The sequence below is a fragment of the Athene cunicularia genome, assembly GCF_003259725.1.
Source record: "Athene cunicularia isolate RWA chromosome 5 unlocalized genomic scaffold, athCun1 chr5_part1, whole genome shotgun sequence".
NCBI lineage: Eukaryota > Metazoa > Chordata > Aves > Strigiformes > Strigidae > Athene > Athene cunicularia.
This window is the reverse complement of record NW_020799101.1, coordinates 25,143,316-25,159,093: the sequence shown is the minus strand read 5'-3', so window position 1 is coordinate 25,159,093 and position 15,778 is coordinate 25,143,316. Positions and strand designations below refer to the sequence as shown.

Genomic DNA, 15,778 nt, shown 5'->3' with positions numbered 1-15,778 from the left:
AATGCACTACAGCCTGAGAAACAAGGTGTTCAGGTCTAGGTCTCCTGCATGCTATAATAGAGCATGCCAGAGAAGCAGGGACTACACAGATGTTTGGTTGGCCATCAGTGTAGGATCTGCCTTATGGCAGTGCAGAATAGAGTTTTTTCACTCTTTCTGACCATTGATCTTTGTTAGAGAGACAGAGTGTGCTGGGATTGTTTTCATCAGCTTTTGTTTGTTCCTGTGAACAACAAAAGGGAACTGTTGGGAGCTGTATTCAGTGTTGGCAGTGAAGATCCCACTTTTTCCTTCCCATTGTCTTCCTCAGTTTGCCAGCTAGCAACAGAGCATATAGAGAACTGCCCTCTGCTTTCTCACACTAGTATCCTGAAATGTTTTGGTGGTAAACCTGTGCCCAGGAGTGTATTCAATCTGTTATTAACCCCATGTAGGTATTATAGTTTGTTGCTGAATTATAGCTAAAACACCCCTAGAAAACCATTTTGATTGTAAGAAAATTAATTCAGATCCTGTCTCAAATCTAATTCTCAAATGTTGCTAGGGAAACAGAAGGCTGGACAGAGAAGCAGTAACTGAAATGTGTTTGACTTGAAGGATTACTGTACCCGTGAGATTACCCATGTCCTTAATGGTTGGACACCCTGAGACTCTTCCCCCCTGATTTTCTATTGCCATTTCACCTCCTTTCCAAGATAAATGGCTTGGTCCTTCTGCCACCCCTCCCTGCCATGGAGGAGCAGCGGTGAACAAGGGCTAGTAAAACAGACCCACCTCAAGGGGCTTGCCAGGGTTAATCCGTGGGTGGTTCTGACGTGCTCCAAGTGCCACGTAGGACTGTGAGCTGTGCAAGTGTTCTAGCTCAGCTCTTTGCAGCTCCCCCTCCTTGGGTTTGTTCTTTCCCCTTTACTAGCAAGGAAGCCCTTCAATTGGATGGGCAGCAGAGCCAGCCCAGGGCTCAGGAGGAACAATGACCAAAGAACAGACTGCAGCTTGTAAACCAAAACCTCCCCAGGGGTTGCTGCTAAAAGGAGATTAGAGAGAATTCCTACTCCAATTGGCATCTGGATTCCCCCCCACCCCCCGTTGCAGCCACTAAATTTCTGGCCTGTCTGTCAGCATGGTAGTGTAGTCATAATACATTTATTTGCTCCCTCCTTGGGCAGGTCAGGTGGAAGCATGGGCATGGCCAGCTGTACAGGGCACAGTAACACAGTAGTGCTGCAGGACTGATCAGAGCTGCACCTTTTGTCATCACACCGATGACAGGTCAGGGAGTCCCAGAGAGATGAAAGGGATAAAGATTAAGTGTTGGGGAGTGCCTCTATCAGAGCATGTCTGCCCCAGCCAAAAATGTCATGTAGCTTGGCAGGCTCCCTCCACTGACCCACCCTTGCTATCCTCTAGCCAGCTGGTGATGGTGCAGGAAGGGTTGTTTACAGTTTATTGTTTGAGATTACATGTTACGGCAGCCTCACGTGAGGTATATGGAAGCAGCCACTGTTGTGAAGGGCTCGATGGAAGAGCTGAATTCTGAGCTGACCATGGAGAGCCCTGGCCAGTGAATAACCAGCCAGGTGTCATTGTACACTCAATTACTGGAGACCAGGAATTTGGAGGGGGCAGGGAGGAACCTCTGTGGTCTCTAGAACATGATTTTAAGTAGTTGTGGTTTGGAGTCAGAGGCAGCCTCGGAATCTCATATGGCATGCAAGCACTGGGGATTTTTACCTTTGGGACTGTCTGTGGCTGAAAAGTCCGTACTTTTAAAAAAAGAGTACATTGATTTCTTGCCTGGGCAACATCTGTGAGCTTTTTATAAGCATCCGCAATGTTCATGGTAAACTGGGAGGAGGGATGTGTTCCTTACCTGTGTGTACAATTCTGTGCTAGCAGACCATATATATTCAAGTGGACACAGAACATCTGTCAGCAGTGGCAACTGCACTGCCCTGGTTGCTTATTTAAACAGTACTTTTGGAAGTGTTTTACATTTGAGGGGAGCCTTCTATAAAAGCAGATGCCAGAGGTGATATACATGTCTGGACTGGGGTGGGGCAAGGCACGTATACATCAGGCACAGTTTGAGGGTACCAAGGAATTTCCACTCTGGGGCTCTCTGGTTGGCCTAAATTCTGGCTGTTCCTTTGAAGAGACATTTTGGAAAGGGGAAAGATTTTAGACTGAGTGTGCCACAGCAGTAGCAAATTAAAAACAGCAAACCATCTAACCCTCCAACAAACAACTTGCTTGTGAAAAAAAGAGCATCTCCCCCCCCAACATTTATTTTTTTACAATGTTTTGAGATTACTATTTTTAAAGTCTTGGCAGATGAGCCTGGGTTACGTTCAGGTCACTGTGCAGAACCAGGTGCAGAACACCCCAAAGCACTTCACAAACCACAACAGACAAGAGGTCCTCAGGGTGTATCAGCTCACAAATGAATGGGCCCAATATGCAGGTATCCACAGATATTGCTCCTGCCCTGACCCAGAAACCATCTCTCAGAAACTCCAGGAAGGAAAAAGAGCTGAATGGAGACATCAGTCCCTCTGAAAATGGACTTAGCACCCTCTTTCCTTGTATTTGCCCACCCTCAGCAGGCTGGCTGGGAGCCTTGCAGTTTGCATTAGAAACTAATAGCCAGGATCTGCCAATTGAACTTACAGGTCTGGCAGACACAGTTTCAGTTGCAGGACTCTGGATCACAGCTCTGAGGAACAAAAGTCTAAGTGTATCTCTGAGCATTTCTTCTCTCAGCAGCTTCCCTTCTTGATGGATTTTCTTTCTCTAGAGAAACTTTCACAGTTTCCTCCTACAGGGGAAACCTCATTCTTCAGGCCAGTGGGGAGGGCTGAGGTCCTAAGATAGCTAAAGCTAGATTAGAAAACATCTCCCCATTTCCATTCCCCCTTTCACCTGCTCTTTCTCTTTCTCTTGCTTTCCCAGCTCAACCACCCAGCATTCAAATACAGAGCAGTTCCTCCACCCTATCCTTCTCTTCTGCACAAACTGTCCAGCCATTTTGGAGAGTGTGGCCTTCGTGTCATCAAAGTAACTCCCAGAAGGAACATGACACTGCCAACAAGACCAAGAAATGTTCCAGAAGAGATCCCCAAGGGCTTCCAGACCCTAAGCCACAGGGTTTGGCACTCAGCCCTCAGCATGCATAGTCTCTGACCCCCAGTTACTTTTGTGTTAGCCTGGGAGCAGGAGAGTGGGTGCTGACAGTTTCTCTCTTGGCTTTGGGCGGGCCAGGGTGCCTTTCAGCTGCACTTGCAGGATTTCACCACCATGTTGGAGAGCTGCTCCACTTTGGGGGTCCTCCCGACATAGTACAAGATGGTGAGTGGCTCCAGGTCCTGGGGGACACAGCAGGGTGAAGCAGATGCCTCAGGGTTCAGCGTGTTGTATAAGCCCAGCACCTGCAAAAACAAAGTAAATGTGGTGACAAAGTCAGGAATACATTTAAGCTGGTTGAGGACAGGAAGGGACTGCAAAGCCAACAGGTCTCTAGGTGTCTGGACTATGCTCATCAGAATATTTCCCTGAGGCGAGTAATACTCCCCTGTCACTTCCTGATCATGGATTGCTTCTAAAGGGTCTTGCCTGCACTGGCCTGGCTCTTTTTTTTTTTAATTGTAGTAGCCATGCGCTGTGGCTGATGCCTAAGGGTTGAAGGAGTGCAAGTAGTCTCCTTGCATCTCTAATTTGGTATGGTGGATAGTGTCACAATTTTTGCTTTTTAATAAGGCTGGGTGTAACCAGCCTGGGGCCATGTTGTTTTGGGTTCCATTAAAGAAACCAGAAGAAAGAACATCCCTGCTGCTTATTTCAACCAACATCTCTAGATAGCACTGGATAGATGCCAATCCTCTCGAGTATCCACAATTCCCTCCCAGCTTTGAACTGTCTGATGCCTTCTCCCTCCACTCCATCCTCTAAGTCATTACACTGTAATGCTGGAGCCAGCAGAGTATCCTGTGGGACCCCACTGGATTCCTCCTCCCAGCTGGCCCCAGCCCACAGATGACTGTACACTTCAGCCATGTAACCGCTACAGAACAGTTGCCATGTTTCTTGCCAGAGGTGGCTGCTTCTCAGTGGTAAGCAACTTCTTGAGTTGTGGGGCCAAAACATGATCTCACCTGCACTACTGTGGTCTCATTAGTGCTTATCTGGTATAAACGACAGGGTCTGGCGCATTGTCTTTTAAGTACTTTACAGTCAGTCTTTGGGGATGAGGTGCTAAGGAAACATCCTGTTCTATCATCCAGATTCATGTAATCACAGTCGTTCTGGTAGCAGCTCCCTGGGATACTGAACAAAGTACTCCTGACTGTACCACAGGGGTACCATGTGAGAGCTCTGGGGCCACTTTTCTCAACAGACAATAGGTTAAACAGACTGATGAGTAATCTTCTTTTCACCATGTTTTGCCTAGGTGATGCTGGCAAGCTATCAGCAGCTATATCGTTCTAAATGTTTCTTGAATCACCCAGCTGACCTTAAAGCTTAATCATTTCCTTTCTTGCTCAAGAAAAAAACATTAGGAACCATTCTAAAAATCTCCTTTCTCTCACACTGATTCAGTCCAGTTATCTACTAGAGCGCTTCTCAGGACAACCAGATGGTAAAGTTACATGCCTATTACCCTTTCAAAGCTGTTCGCTCCCCATCTGTTCACGCCTTCACTCCCACAGATTGATTGTTCCCACTGATATCAGTCCTTGAGCTTCAGCAAGCCTTGCTGCTGTGCAGACTCTCAATGTTAGCATCTTTTTTGCAATATCATCTTTACCTAGTTATTTATTCTTCAGCCAGATCTGCTTTTTCCAGGAATGTTTTTAGTGAAACCTGAAGCTAAGTTGTTAGTAAGCTGTTGCATTGTCTGGATTGCTGCCTTTACTCTTCTCTGGACAGAAGCACAGGATTTTCCTCCATCTTTCCTTGCTTCAGAAAATGACTGCCTGCTCCTTAGTCTGTCTTCTCCCCTTGGTACTTTCCCATGCCCGTGCTTTTCTATTGCTTTTATTTTCTTCCACTCTAGACAGTAGCTAGGTTGAGGTAGTATTCTTCCCAAAGGCTGCCTAGTGTACTCACGTTAGAGATTATGCGTAAATTACCTAAAGACATTTGCCTTCTGCCAGTTTCTACACGTGAATCTCACTGCCTAATAGGTTTCCCCCTGCCATAGGTGGGCTAGGATTTATACCGCTGGAAAGTATGCCTGTGCAGAAAGGAGAGTTTACTGCATTGGCTGCGTTCACTTCTGGACATCGACACGGATCTCCCTTCTCTTTCGGGCTGCCCCTGTGGTAGCAGACGGCAGCTGCGTGCCATGGCACAACAGTTTTGCATGACAACCTGGCACAGAGCATAGAAAAATCCTCTGTCCAGTGCAAACTGCAGGAGAAATTTAGGCAGAAGATAATTACCAGAGTTAATGTTTGATGTAAACAATTCAGTTAATACTCTGGCCATTACCAAATAAGTATCCTAAAACCATCAGTCCTGCTGTTTCATGTCTTATCCAAGAGACAGCAGCATCCTTCTCCTCAACATCTGGCTATTAGCATGGACTCAGTTTTGACTCCAAAGGGAGTGCATTTTCTCTGCTGAAGCACCTAGACTCTTTTCTGCAGTTTTCCTGGACAGTTTTTAGAAGTATTGATCTAAACAGCTTTTGGTGCTTTGAAGAGACCTGATATGATCACAGACTTAGGGAGAAAGGGGGAGTCACAGCCACAAGCCCTAACAGGATCATATACGGGATGTACCGTGCTGTGAGTGGTGTCTGCGCTGCGGAGGTATGGACAAGGGCCCGAACAAAAGTTAGCAAAGTAGCCCTTAGGCTCGTGGACCCATTTCCAGCCAAGGTCCTGTCGAAAGTCGATGTACAGAGGACGCACGCAGCAATTCTCCTCCAGGTTCCTGAAACACAGTATTGAAACACGGTGAATCTAAAGAGGGGCCTTATATGCAATGGTGTGATGCAGCCTCCTGTTTGCCTGTGCCAAGTGCAGAGGAGCAGCACAGGTGAGCAGTGGTGGGCAGCTCAGGCCTGGCACTGCTCATGCTGCTGGCAGGCAGCCTAACCACTGGCCCAGGGAGGTAGCACCCAGCTGCTCTCTGGTACTTGGAGAAAGCAGGGGGCTGCTGCAGGTCCCTGCCCAGGCTGTGCTCCAGGAAGCTGCTTGCAAGTCTCCCTCTAGCCAGTGGCTCAGCCAGAAGCACATAGTGACTCTGCTGAGCTGGCCAGCATCCCCTTCTTGGACACCACAGGGAACAACTTGCTGAGCTGCGCTCTTCATGTGGCTCCTGTAGCACCACGGTGACCCACAACCCCCTTGGAGGGTTCTGCCTTTCCCAGTGGCATGAGTCTTGCCAGGCTTGCCCACCTCAGGCAAGGGACCTGGTCACTCCAGGCAGGATTCTCATTTACCGGAAGCAGTAGTTGGTATCCAGGGCCCGTTTCTTTCTCTGGCCTCCCGATGCCGGGCTCTCCAGACGATGTGGGGGTAACATCATCAAGATGAGGTGGGGATTATGCAAGTCTTTCTGCTTCTTCAGGCGCCCCAAGTCCCCACGGCCATAGTCATCTTCACTGTCAATGCCTTCAGAGAAAAACAGGATCCATGAAGAAGAAATCAGTGGGAAAGTGGAGGGTGCAACAAGACTTTTCAGTGCATTTAACACTCTCATGTCTACCCTTGAACCAGGGTGAAAGGGGTTCAGGCACCATGTCCATTTACTCTGGGATGTCCTCCCTCACAGGGTCCCCTTTACTCCTGGTGAATCTTGACTGCTGCAGGCCTGAAATAGAGGCTTACAGGCCACCTGTTTTACCATTTGCAAACTGCTGGTGGGGCCATTAATCCATCCCGCTCACTCCTGGCTTTGGTCCCAGGACAGGCAGGAAGATGAATGGTTTAAAGAAGATGTCAGATCATTGGCACTCTGCAGAACAGCCTCAGAAATGGAGCCTGTGGGGGCCAGTGGCTGCAGCCCAGGGCTGCAAGCCAGGAGGTTCCTAGTTCTTAGGCCAGCCAAGCCACTGACTCTCTGGGCCACCTCACACAGGATGCCTGACTTCCTTGTGTTTCTTTCAGTCACCCTAACTGGAAAGCAGAGTCTCTGTGGAAATCTGAGAAGGCATGAAGCTGAACTTCCCAGAGAGACATTGAAATACAAAATTATTCCTTTCTGCAGACATTTGTGCAAACCCACACAGCCTTCACTTACTTTCTTCCATTTCTAACCTATGTACAAAGTGGATATAGCCATCATGCAAATCAACATGCAAACCCAGATGTGTATGCTTTAAAACAATTGTTATGCAATGTAAAATGCTCAAATATGCAAACCAAGACCTCATTTCTTCTTTAAATGCTCCAGGCTTTCCCCTCCCCTACAGCATCCCTTAACCCAGCTCTTTATCACCTTTGAACTTGATCTCCAAGACTTCATGCAAATTCTCCAAGATGTCCCCGTTGGGCTGAAAAGTATGGCAAGGACAGTGTATGCTAATTTCCAGGCCAAGGTTGGACTCTGCAAAGAAGATGACTCTGTGAGAAACAAGTCTTCCTCAGCTGGGACAGCTCCTGATGCAGGGGAGTTCCACTGAGGACACGTACTGTGGTAACTGCTAGACTGTGAGTTGGTCTCAAAGTCAGGGATGCTATCAGAGTTGGGGAACAGAGATGCCTTAGAAAAGGAGAATGGGAAGCAGAACCTTGTGGCTTCAGCTGTGCCAAAAGCCCTAGTCTTACTAAAGGGAGCTTCCTGGGCAGGTAAGAAGGGTGCTCCTGGTTACATTTTTTTAGGCTATTCAGCATCCAAAAGCATTTGTGAGATTTAAGGAGCTCCACTGGATAACAAGTATTTTGAAGAGCTGGCTTGTGGTGTCTGTGTTAAATCAGTTTTGCCATCCTCAGTACCTGTGTACTTATCTGGCTTCTGGTAGTGTCTGAAGGAGAGATCTGAAAATGAGAGAGTTGGATATGGACAAGTAATTTTATTGGAAGCATTTTTCTCAGCAGCTGCAACCTCCTGTTCTCTTGAACTGCTAGCAGTCTAAATCAAGCAGACTTTAGAGGCAAGTCTATTTTCATAACTTCCTGGACCAGTCATGCTGTGTGGGCCTGACTAAGAGAACATAAGAATCTTAGGAAAGCTCCTTTTTTATGTTGTGTCATGAATTAAAACATCTGGCTCCCTGGGGCATTGACAAGGTGCCTAGCACCTTTTTTTCCTAAGTACTGTATACTCTGTGATGTCTTGTCAGCTAGCATGCCTGCATAGAGCTTGCTGCAGTTCCAGCCCTGAACTCCAGCCATCAGGACACAACTTCGGTTGAAATAGGAGGAGCCTACAAACTCACTGCTTACCCTTCCAGGGAAGGGCTGCTTGCCAGTACCTGCATTTCAGTTTTCAGTGGCACCTAGCTTCTATCTGTGAGGCTGATCCAGCTGTGAGTCATAGTGCCTATGCTCCAGCTGTGAATGGAGTCAGTGTTCTTGCTGGGAGCTGCCCCATAACTATCTGTTGAGCTGCCCTGGGATGGCAGAGTATGTTCTCTGCAGTGCTAAAGCCTCCATCTGTCTAGGTGTGTCAGCCTCTGGTATTTCCCCACCTTTATACCTGACAAGCTGTAAACAGCTGAAGAAATCAGGATCCTTGCTGGTTTTTTTCCCTATTAGATTTGCTCTAGTCCATGTGAAAATTAAGCCAGAGCAATCCTCATTTTCTATGTATTGCAGATTATAGTTTAGACAAGCAGAGGGGTCCCCTCTGGGCTCAGAATCGAAGAACCAAAAGAAGCTCCAGCATCTCTCAGTGAAAACAATTTCCTCCTTCAGAGGATGAATGCTCACTCTGACTCAGCCCACAGAGCTACACAGCAGGGACTCCAGGACAGAGCTAGGAATCTAGCAGACGTCACGCACTGAGGTAGCTCTCTGGGGGGGAGGCTTGTTCTCAAACTGAAAGAAGCTGTCCTCTATGTAAGCTGAGCTCCCGCAAGAAGGGGAGCAGAGAGAGGCTTCTGTCAACACTGATCCACATTTCTATGGATGCCTTGACACCCGGTCCAGCCAAGACCCCTACCTCTGTGCAGAAGCCACTCACGCACAGTCTCGGTGACATCGAAGGACAGCCACTCAGGGGAGCCCCGTGTCTGCACATTCCTGCCACTGAGGTAGCGCTGCTTTGCTATATGCTCATCCGGCCGAAGGATCTGTGTCAGAAGGAGTGGTAGAGAGAATCAGCCAGTGCCATGCATAAAGAAGGGATAGCTTTGGGCCTTTTTTCTTCCACAGCTTGCTAAAAACTGATCCCAGCAGGTGAGACATCAGGAACACCCTGGCACAGGTGATAAGGACATGCTTCACAACCAACCTGAACTCCAGAGATCTACACAGTGCTTATTTTTGTGTCTAAGCAGCCCACCTCTCTCAATTCATCCCTGTTTTAGGGCACATATCTAGAGGCAGGATCTAACTGATCTAATGGGTGGTTTTGTTTTCTGTATACACCTCTGGCGTATGGGTCTGGATTTCAGAGTAGAACCAGCAGTAGACAATAGAGCATCTTGCCACAGGTCCCTTGCCCAGCAACCCTACTGAGTCCTACACTGTGGTGTTTTCATTTGTCCTACACTCTTCAATTTCTATCAAAACACGCCAGGGCTGATCCAGTTTAGAGACCTCTCCCCCTGCTCTGACATCTCTTCCCACTTCCAAAGATACCCAGCCTGTGCACGGTGTTCCAGATCAAAAGCTGAATTCTGCGAAGACCTCGAGCTACCGGCCACGGGGCAGTTTTAGCTGTGCTTTTACTGCAAAGTGCACAGACATCAGCCTGTGGGGATGCACTGCATGGATGCTTAACTGTACGATTAGCTGGGTGGTTCGGCCCAGCCTAAGGCCACTTCCAAACCTGAACCAGACCTTATCCTGCCAGGGGAGTCCATGGGTTCAAAGCAAGCTCCAAATAAGCCCCTGAATTAATAGTGCCATGAGTTGTGCCCCTAAGGAGCTGCTGCTGAAGGGAACATTGAAAGCAAGCATTATTTTTCTAGTAAATCAGTGACAAGACAGAGAGCTCCACCCTTTGGATTAGCACCAACTGTACTGCAATAGTCAAAGGAACAAAACTGCCAAGGGACCTAGCATGCTGATGTGACAGAAGGGTCAGGGCTGCTCCCCTTACAATCCCCTTCTCAGTGCAGCAAAGAGCTGCAGTGGGCACCATACCAGGGTGGCCAAAGCAGCCAGCCAATGTGAGTGGGGAAAGGACAGCAGCACGCTCTAAAAGGAATGAAAGGTGACTGTATCACCGTGTATGCTGGAAGAAGCCTGGGGTACAGCATGAGATTTCTCTTTCTCTCTCTCCTGTAGCCCTGCACATACCAATTGAGGTAACAATTAAACAGCCAAGCTATTTTGGGCTCAGGCACAGGCAAAGGTGAGAAGAATACTCACCTGGAAGAGCTCAATGCGCTGCTCGCTGCGTTTGGAGCTTGGGTTGGGCACACGCAGCACCCGAAACTCAGCCCGGAACAAGTTGGTGCTGTTCTTCTCTGCCGAGGACACATTAAAGCGGAACACATTGGAGGTGACACCTTTTGGACAAATGCCCAACTCATCTAGGAGAAAGAAAGATGGAAAGACTGAGAACCACAAGTTAGAGGGATGAGATCTCAAATAGTTTGAGAAAGAACTTTACAGCAGAGGCCTGTCATTCAGACATCTTGCTATCTGTGAAGCATGGCTATCTAGCTAAAGGTAACACAGGATGACTTCACTCAAATTTGGTCTACATGGCAACATTTTGCAAAATCTTCCCACTGCTGCCACCATTGTTTCAATGCTACAAGCCAGAGAATCCGTACAGATCAACCACAGTAATTTTAGTATTATCTCTTCTAACTCTGCTCATCAAATGTTGCTAATGCTCACGAGTCTGCTGCATCCAAAATGACACCCCCAGACAAGGCAATGGGGCAACCTCATTTGCAGCTAGTGGGGCCAATTCCCAGTAGTGGCGATGGTGTGACTCTCCTCATGCTGGAGATATGAAGCTGCACAGATGATCCCACTGCTGTTGTATCTTAGTTTTACAAACCCTGACTGTCTCCCAGGATGAAAGCCAGCCAAGTCCCCACGAAGTATGAGGTGTGGAAGACTTTTTGGAGCAGTGACTATTCAGTGTGTACTGAAAGAACTGGGGTTTATGATCAGTTCTCACTCATGACCTGGAGAAGGAATTCATGAATAGTACAAGGACAGAGTAATAGTGCTGAGAGGCCTGCGGGGATCAGACAGATGGGCAGGAAATAACATAGCAATTCTCTGCCTTGATGTGTGCCTGCTGAACGGAAAAATCAATTTCACAGGTGCCCCAAAAGGGAGTAGGTAAAAGCAGTGAGGTCCAAAACGAGAGTCCTCAAGAAAAAGCAAGCCTCTTTTCAATGGGATCATTTTGGTCCCATGGAGAAGTCTTTGTTATGGCTATTGTTCCTTTCCTATTGACTTCTGTTAGCCTTTGAGGCTCTAGCATCATTAAGGCTTCCTGCAGACAAGAGACAGCAGCTCCTGCTCTACATCCACATGCAAGTTTGTTTGCAGCCTTACAGAGTCTCTCACATGACATCTGACTGTTGTCCAGTGCAGCACAGGGCTCTTGTGTCAGCTGATTATTGTTTTTAAACAGAAAGGAAAACTATCACCTGTTCCCAGCCACAGTTCCAGGCTGTGACAAACAGGCCAGAAGCCCTATCTGAAGCAACCTTCAAATAAAGATTCCTAAAGTCTGCCCTTCTCTTCACACCACCACTGCTCTCTCCCCATGGAAACAACTTCAGAAGGTGGGCTGGTGTGAAATGGTGCCTCAACACAGAGGCTCACCTCCCATGCCAGATTCTGCTTTGAGCAACACTGATGCACTTCTTGAGTCATATCCATGAAGGTGAAGTAAGCCAGTTTACAAGGATGTGTTCTTAGGGTAAGCTAATGACCAGATGCTCACACTGGGCTTTAATTGTAGGGGGTTTTGTCATTTGTACTATGGAATGGAAAAGCTTTCCCATACAGAGAAGTCCCTGGCTGCTATTGAAGAACTGGATGTTCAATAATCCCAGGAGACCAGGCCCTCTTGCAGCCATGAGCTGCTGTGCTCAGCCCAACAACCCTGCAGTGCAAACAGTACACCGAGCCACACAAGGACACCCACTGTGGACATTCCACCACTCTGATCAGTGCTAGGTTTTATGCCACAGAAAAGCACAGCAGAAAATCTGAGCTCTGATCTCATCAAATGTTCCCAAGGCATCTTCCTAGCTGAAGTCTAACTCTGATAACTGTTCTGTCTCCTGGACCTAAGCATATACTGTGTTTTAATACCCCCTTAAGCTGTTTTGCACTCTTAGCCCTATTAATAGTGCTGTTAACAGCCTGCCCTTCCATTTCAGACCTGCCTGCCTGTCCACAAGGGGTGTCCCTGTAGTCATCAGAAATGCCTTTCTAGATCGGACCAGTGGTCAGTGTAGCCCAGTATCTGTTTCCAACAGTACTGCTTTATCTAGCAATCTATTTAGAGACTGCAGATCTGGTCCTACAGCACAGTGCAAACAAGACAAAATAATTTATTGTTTATCATCTCTTTAAGATTTTTGGCTAAGTTAAGTAGCTGTGGTGGTTAGAGATTACTGTATCTACTATATTTTGCCTGGTGTCTCCACATTGCCTTCTACCTACTTACTTCACACAAGGTCCTGATGTCTTGTGAGACCTTCCTAGGGGAAACAGTAATACCTACCTTCCCTTCCCTAAGAAGTTGTTTCATGTTCCCTTTGTACCCTGAGTAGAAGCCCTCTGTGATGGGAGATGGAGCTGCATTCTGTGTTTTCACTCTGAACACTGAGATTGGAACCTGTTTCTCATAGCAGGGTGTCCAGGATACAGGTCTCACTCTCAGGAAGCTGACTGCTTTAGGGCAAAGCACTTTTTGCAAGAGGTCACAGGCAGAGGAGATGAGGTGATTTTTCAGAGAGCTTGGTCCAGTCCCAGGTCAGGTGTGTTAATCACACTGGAATCCAGACATGTCCACCTACCTGCACAGAACAAAGCCTGGAGGCAATATTCCTGCAAGCTCTTCCAGTCCACAATACAATGGTTGTAACCAAACTTGGAGACAGGGAATCTGTGATGCCCTGTGCACCCATGCCAGGCTGTGTCTGACATGACAGGATGCATCCTCATGATCAGACCCTGATACAATTGTGGAGCCCAGACAGCCCAGAACTGTTGACTGTACAAATGATGAGACCAGTAGCCTCTTTGAGTGGACAATGTGATACATAGAGCAGGTTCTTTTGGGAGCTTCCTTCTTCCTAACGCTGCTCTCCGCAAGGTGCAGGTTCTCCATGTGCTGCCGACCCTATGCAGCTTCCATTTCTGGCAAGCCCCAAGAAGGCTGATGGCTGTGTGGTTAGAGTTTGAGGTTGAAGAAGGGCAGGCTGTCTGTCAGCAGGTATTGTCTCAGTCCATATTATACCACTAGTACTTCAAGGTGCTTCACACCAAAGCTGCATAACTTTGGAGAAAAAAACCTGATCCTTCTGTAACTCTGCAGATGGCAGGTGTGGAGGAAAAGATTCTTGGCCCCAGTGACCCATGGCTTTAATTGCTTTGTCTCTCAAGCTGGCTTGGAAAATGGCATCTGTTTTTCCTCAGGAAGGTAAGCAAATCCATTTGCAGGACCACTGCAGATGTTCTCTGAGCTTGAATCTAACCAAGTCAGTGCTTAAGGGGGTCTGAACCCCCACGAGCTTTAGAAGATCCCTGAAGTGAATGGCTGGTCAAGAGCAAATTATTCTCTGAAAGTAAGTCCCTTATAATTCAGGTTATGTACCTGAGGTGCAGCAGAAAGACAATTCTGTGAGTCAACAAACAGCTCAGAGTAGACATGGGGAACCTGGTCCTGAATATTCTTCCTTCCTAGAAGGATGGGGCTCTCCCTGCTGCTATTTTTGCTCCTCAGCTCTCCTCACTTTTGGGCCTTAAGCCTTTGAGAAGAGTGAGTTCTGAGCCAACGAGCCACTTAATGGTTTGGAGCTAGAACAGTTCGTGTGCATGCACACACATTTCAGACTTGTCTGTATCATCCTCGCAGTTCCCTCAATGGAGCAGTCCTCCCTTTCCCCCCCAGAGGAGACTGGCTTTGGCTCAGAGTATGCTCTGAGATCACCACCTGGCACAGAGACAAAGTCATGGGAAAATTGAACATCAGCCACTCCTGAAGACACAGGGCCAAATTCAGCCATGGTGTAAGCGATGAAATTCCCCAGGTTTCAAAAGAAGTGTGCCTCTTGACACCACACTCTGTCTGGAGCTAGTATCTCCCAGTGTGACCCAGTTCTAAAGTTCCCTCTTTCTCTGGGTAGTGGCATCTACGCTGCCCATTCCCAGGAATTCAATTTCAGCACTGCTTGATATCACTTTTGAACCCACTGCTCAGCACCTTGCCCCAGCATCCTACAGGAACATGGGACAGGTTCATTCATTTCCATTGGAATTTTCCCCAACCCAGAGTCCCTCCTCACTGCTCCTTCTCATGCACCACATGGCTACATTCCTCTTTCCCCTCTATTTGGTCCAAATCCACTCCTCTGACTTCATTTCCCGCTGTTGTGCTTTCCCAGTTTCCTTCCCCAAAATGCACCAGTTCATAGTGTGGCTGTACTATTTTGCACAGACACTTGGTTTCTCCATATATTTTTAGAACTTCACAAACAACACTTCAGTAGGTCAAAAATGTTGAAATACGGGTAAGCTGCTATACCCTGGGCACTTACTGTTCCTCAAGTCTTGGTGTTTCCTGAGCTAAGAGCTAATCATATAACCATATGGAGTGCAGTTTGCCAGAGATTAAGTGAAATTTGTTGCATTACCACATTGTAGCTCTTATTCCAGCTCATCGTATGTCAAGATTAACGTAAACCTGGCAGAATAACTGCATTCTGAGGCTGTCTGCACCAAGTCACAGCTCCTCCCCAGAAATGCTGGCGTTCAAAATTGCGTCCCCAAGACTGCACTACATCACGGGAGGACACCCTGAATGGTGGTATGACTGCACACCCACCAACATCTTCCAGTCCTAAGGAATCTTAAGCACAGACCAAAAGGATTGCTTGTGCCTACATGTGCTCAGCATCTGCAGTCTGCTCGGGGTTCATGTCTGCTCAGTCTCTGTCTTTGCATCTGCATCTGCTCAGCTTCTGCACCTGAATCTGTTTAGTGTCCACATCTGGGCCTGCTCATCATCTGCTCTGCACCTGCTCAACATCTGTCACATATTCTTCAATGCCTGTGTTCCCTTGGGGGTCCCTCTGCATCACTGTCGGCTTTGCACCTGCTCAGCATCCCCCTTATCTTCTACTCGCTCTCTGCACCCTCGCGCTACCCGAGTAACCCCCTCGTCACTGTCCTCCAGGCAGCCGTCTCTTCTGCAAGCGCCTCTCCACCTTCTCTACAGCCAGCGCGGGGGCTGCGCAGGCCAAACAGGTTGCCTGTATCTCTGCGGCAGACGCCGGAGCTTCAGCAGGGAGGAGTCCGGCCGGCCATCTGCTCGCCACCCAAACGCGAGAGCTGTGCCTTCTCCCAGCCCGCCTGCCCCCAGCTCTCAGGGCTCCAGACACGGGCCGGGCTCGCTGCTCCCGGCTGGGCCCTGGGCCGATGGTGCTCCCGGACCCCGCAACCCACGGCGCCAGCGCCCA

General features: G+C 48.1%; 1 protein-coding gene across 1 annotated transcript in view; it reads right to left on the bottom strand.

Moving 5' to 3' along the window:
- Nucleotides 1-2,838: 2,838 nt before the first annotated feature.
- Nucleotides 2,839-15,778, bottom strand: part of TGFB3 (transforming growth factor beta 3) — a 14,742-nt gene continuing 1,802 nt past the window's right edge. Inside the window, exons 2-7 of the mRNA XM_026849273.1 lie at nucleotides 10,485-10,722; nucleotides 9,109-9,238; nucleotides 7,444-7,551; nucleotides 6,446-6,617; nucleotides 5,781-5,934; nucleotides 2,839-3,425 (exon numbers count right to left, since the gene is read on the bottom strand). Of these exons, the coding sequence (XP_026705074.1) occupies nucleotides 3,267-3,425; nucleotides 5,781-5,934; nucleotides 6,446-6,617; nucleotides 7,444-7,551; nucleotides 9,109-9,238; nucleotides 10,485-10,722 (961 nt within the window). The 3' untranslated portion in view covers nucleotides 2,839-3,266. The remainder of the gene's footprint in view (nucleotides 3,426-5,780; nucleotides 5,935-6,445; nucleotides 6,618-7,443; nucleotides 7,552-9,108; nucleotides 9,239-10,484; nucleotides 10,723-15,778) is intronic.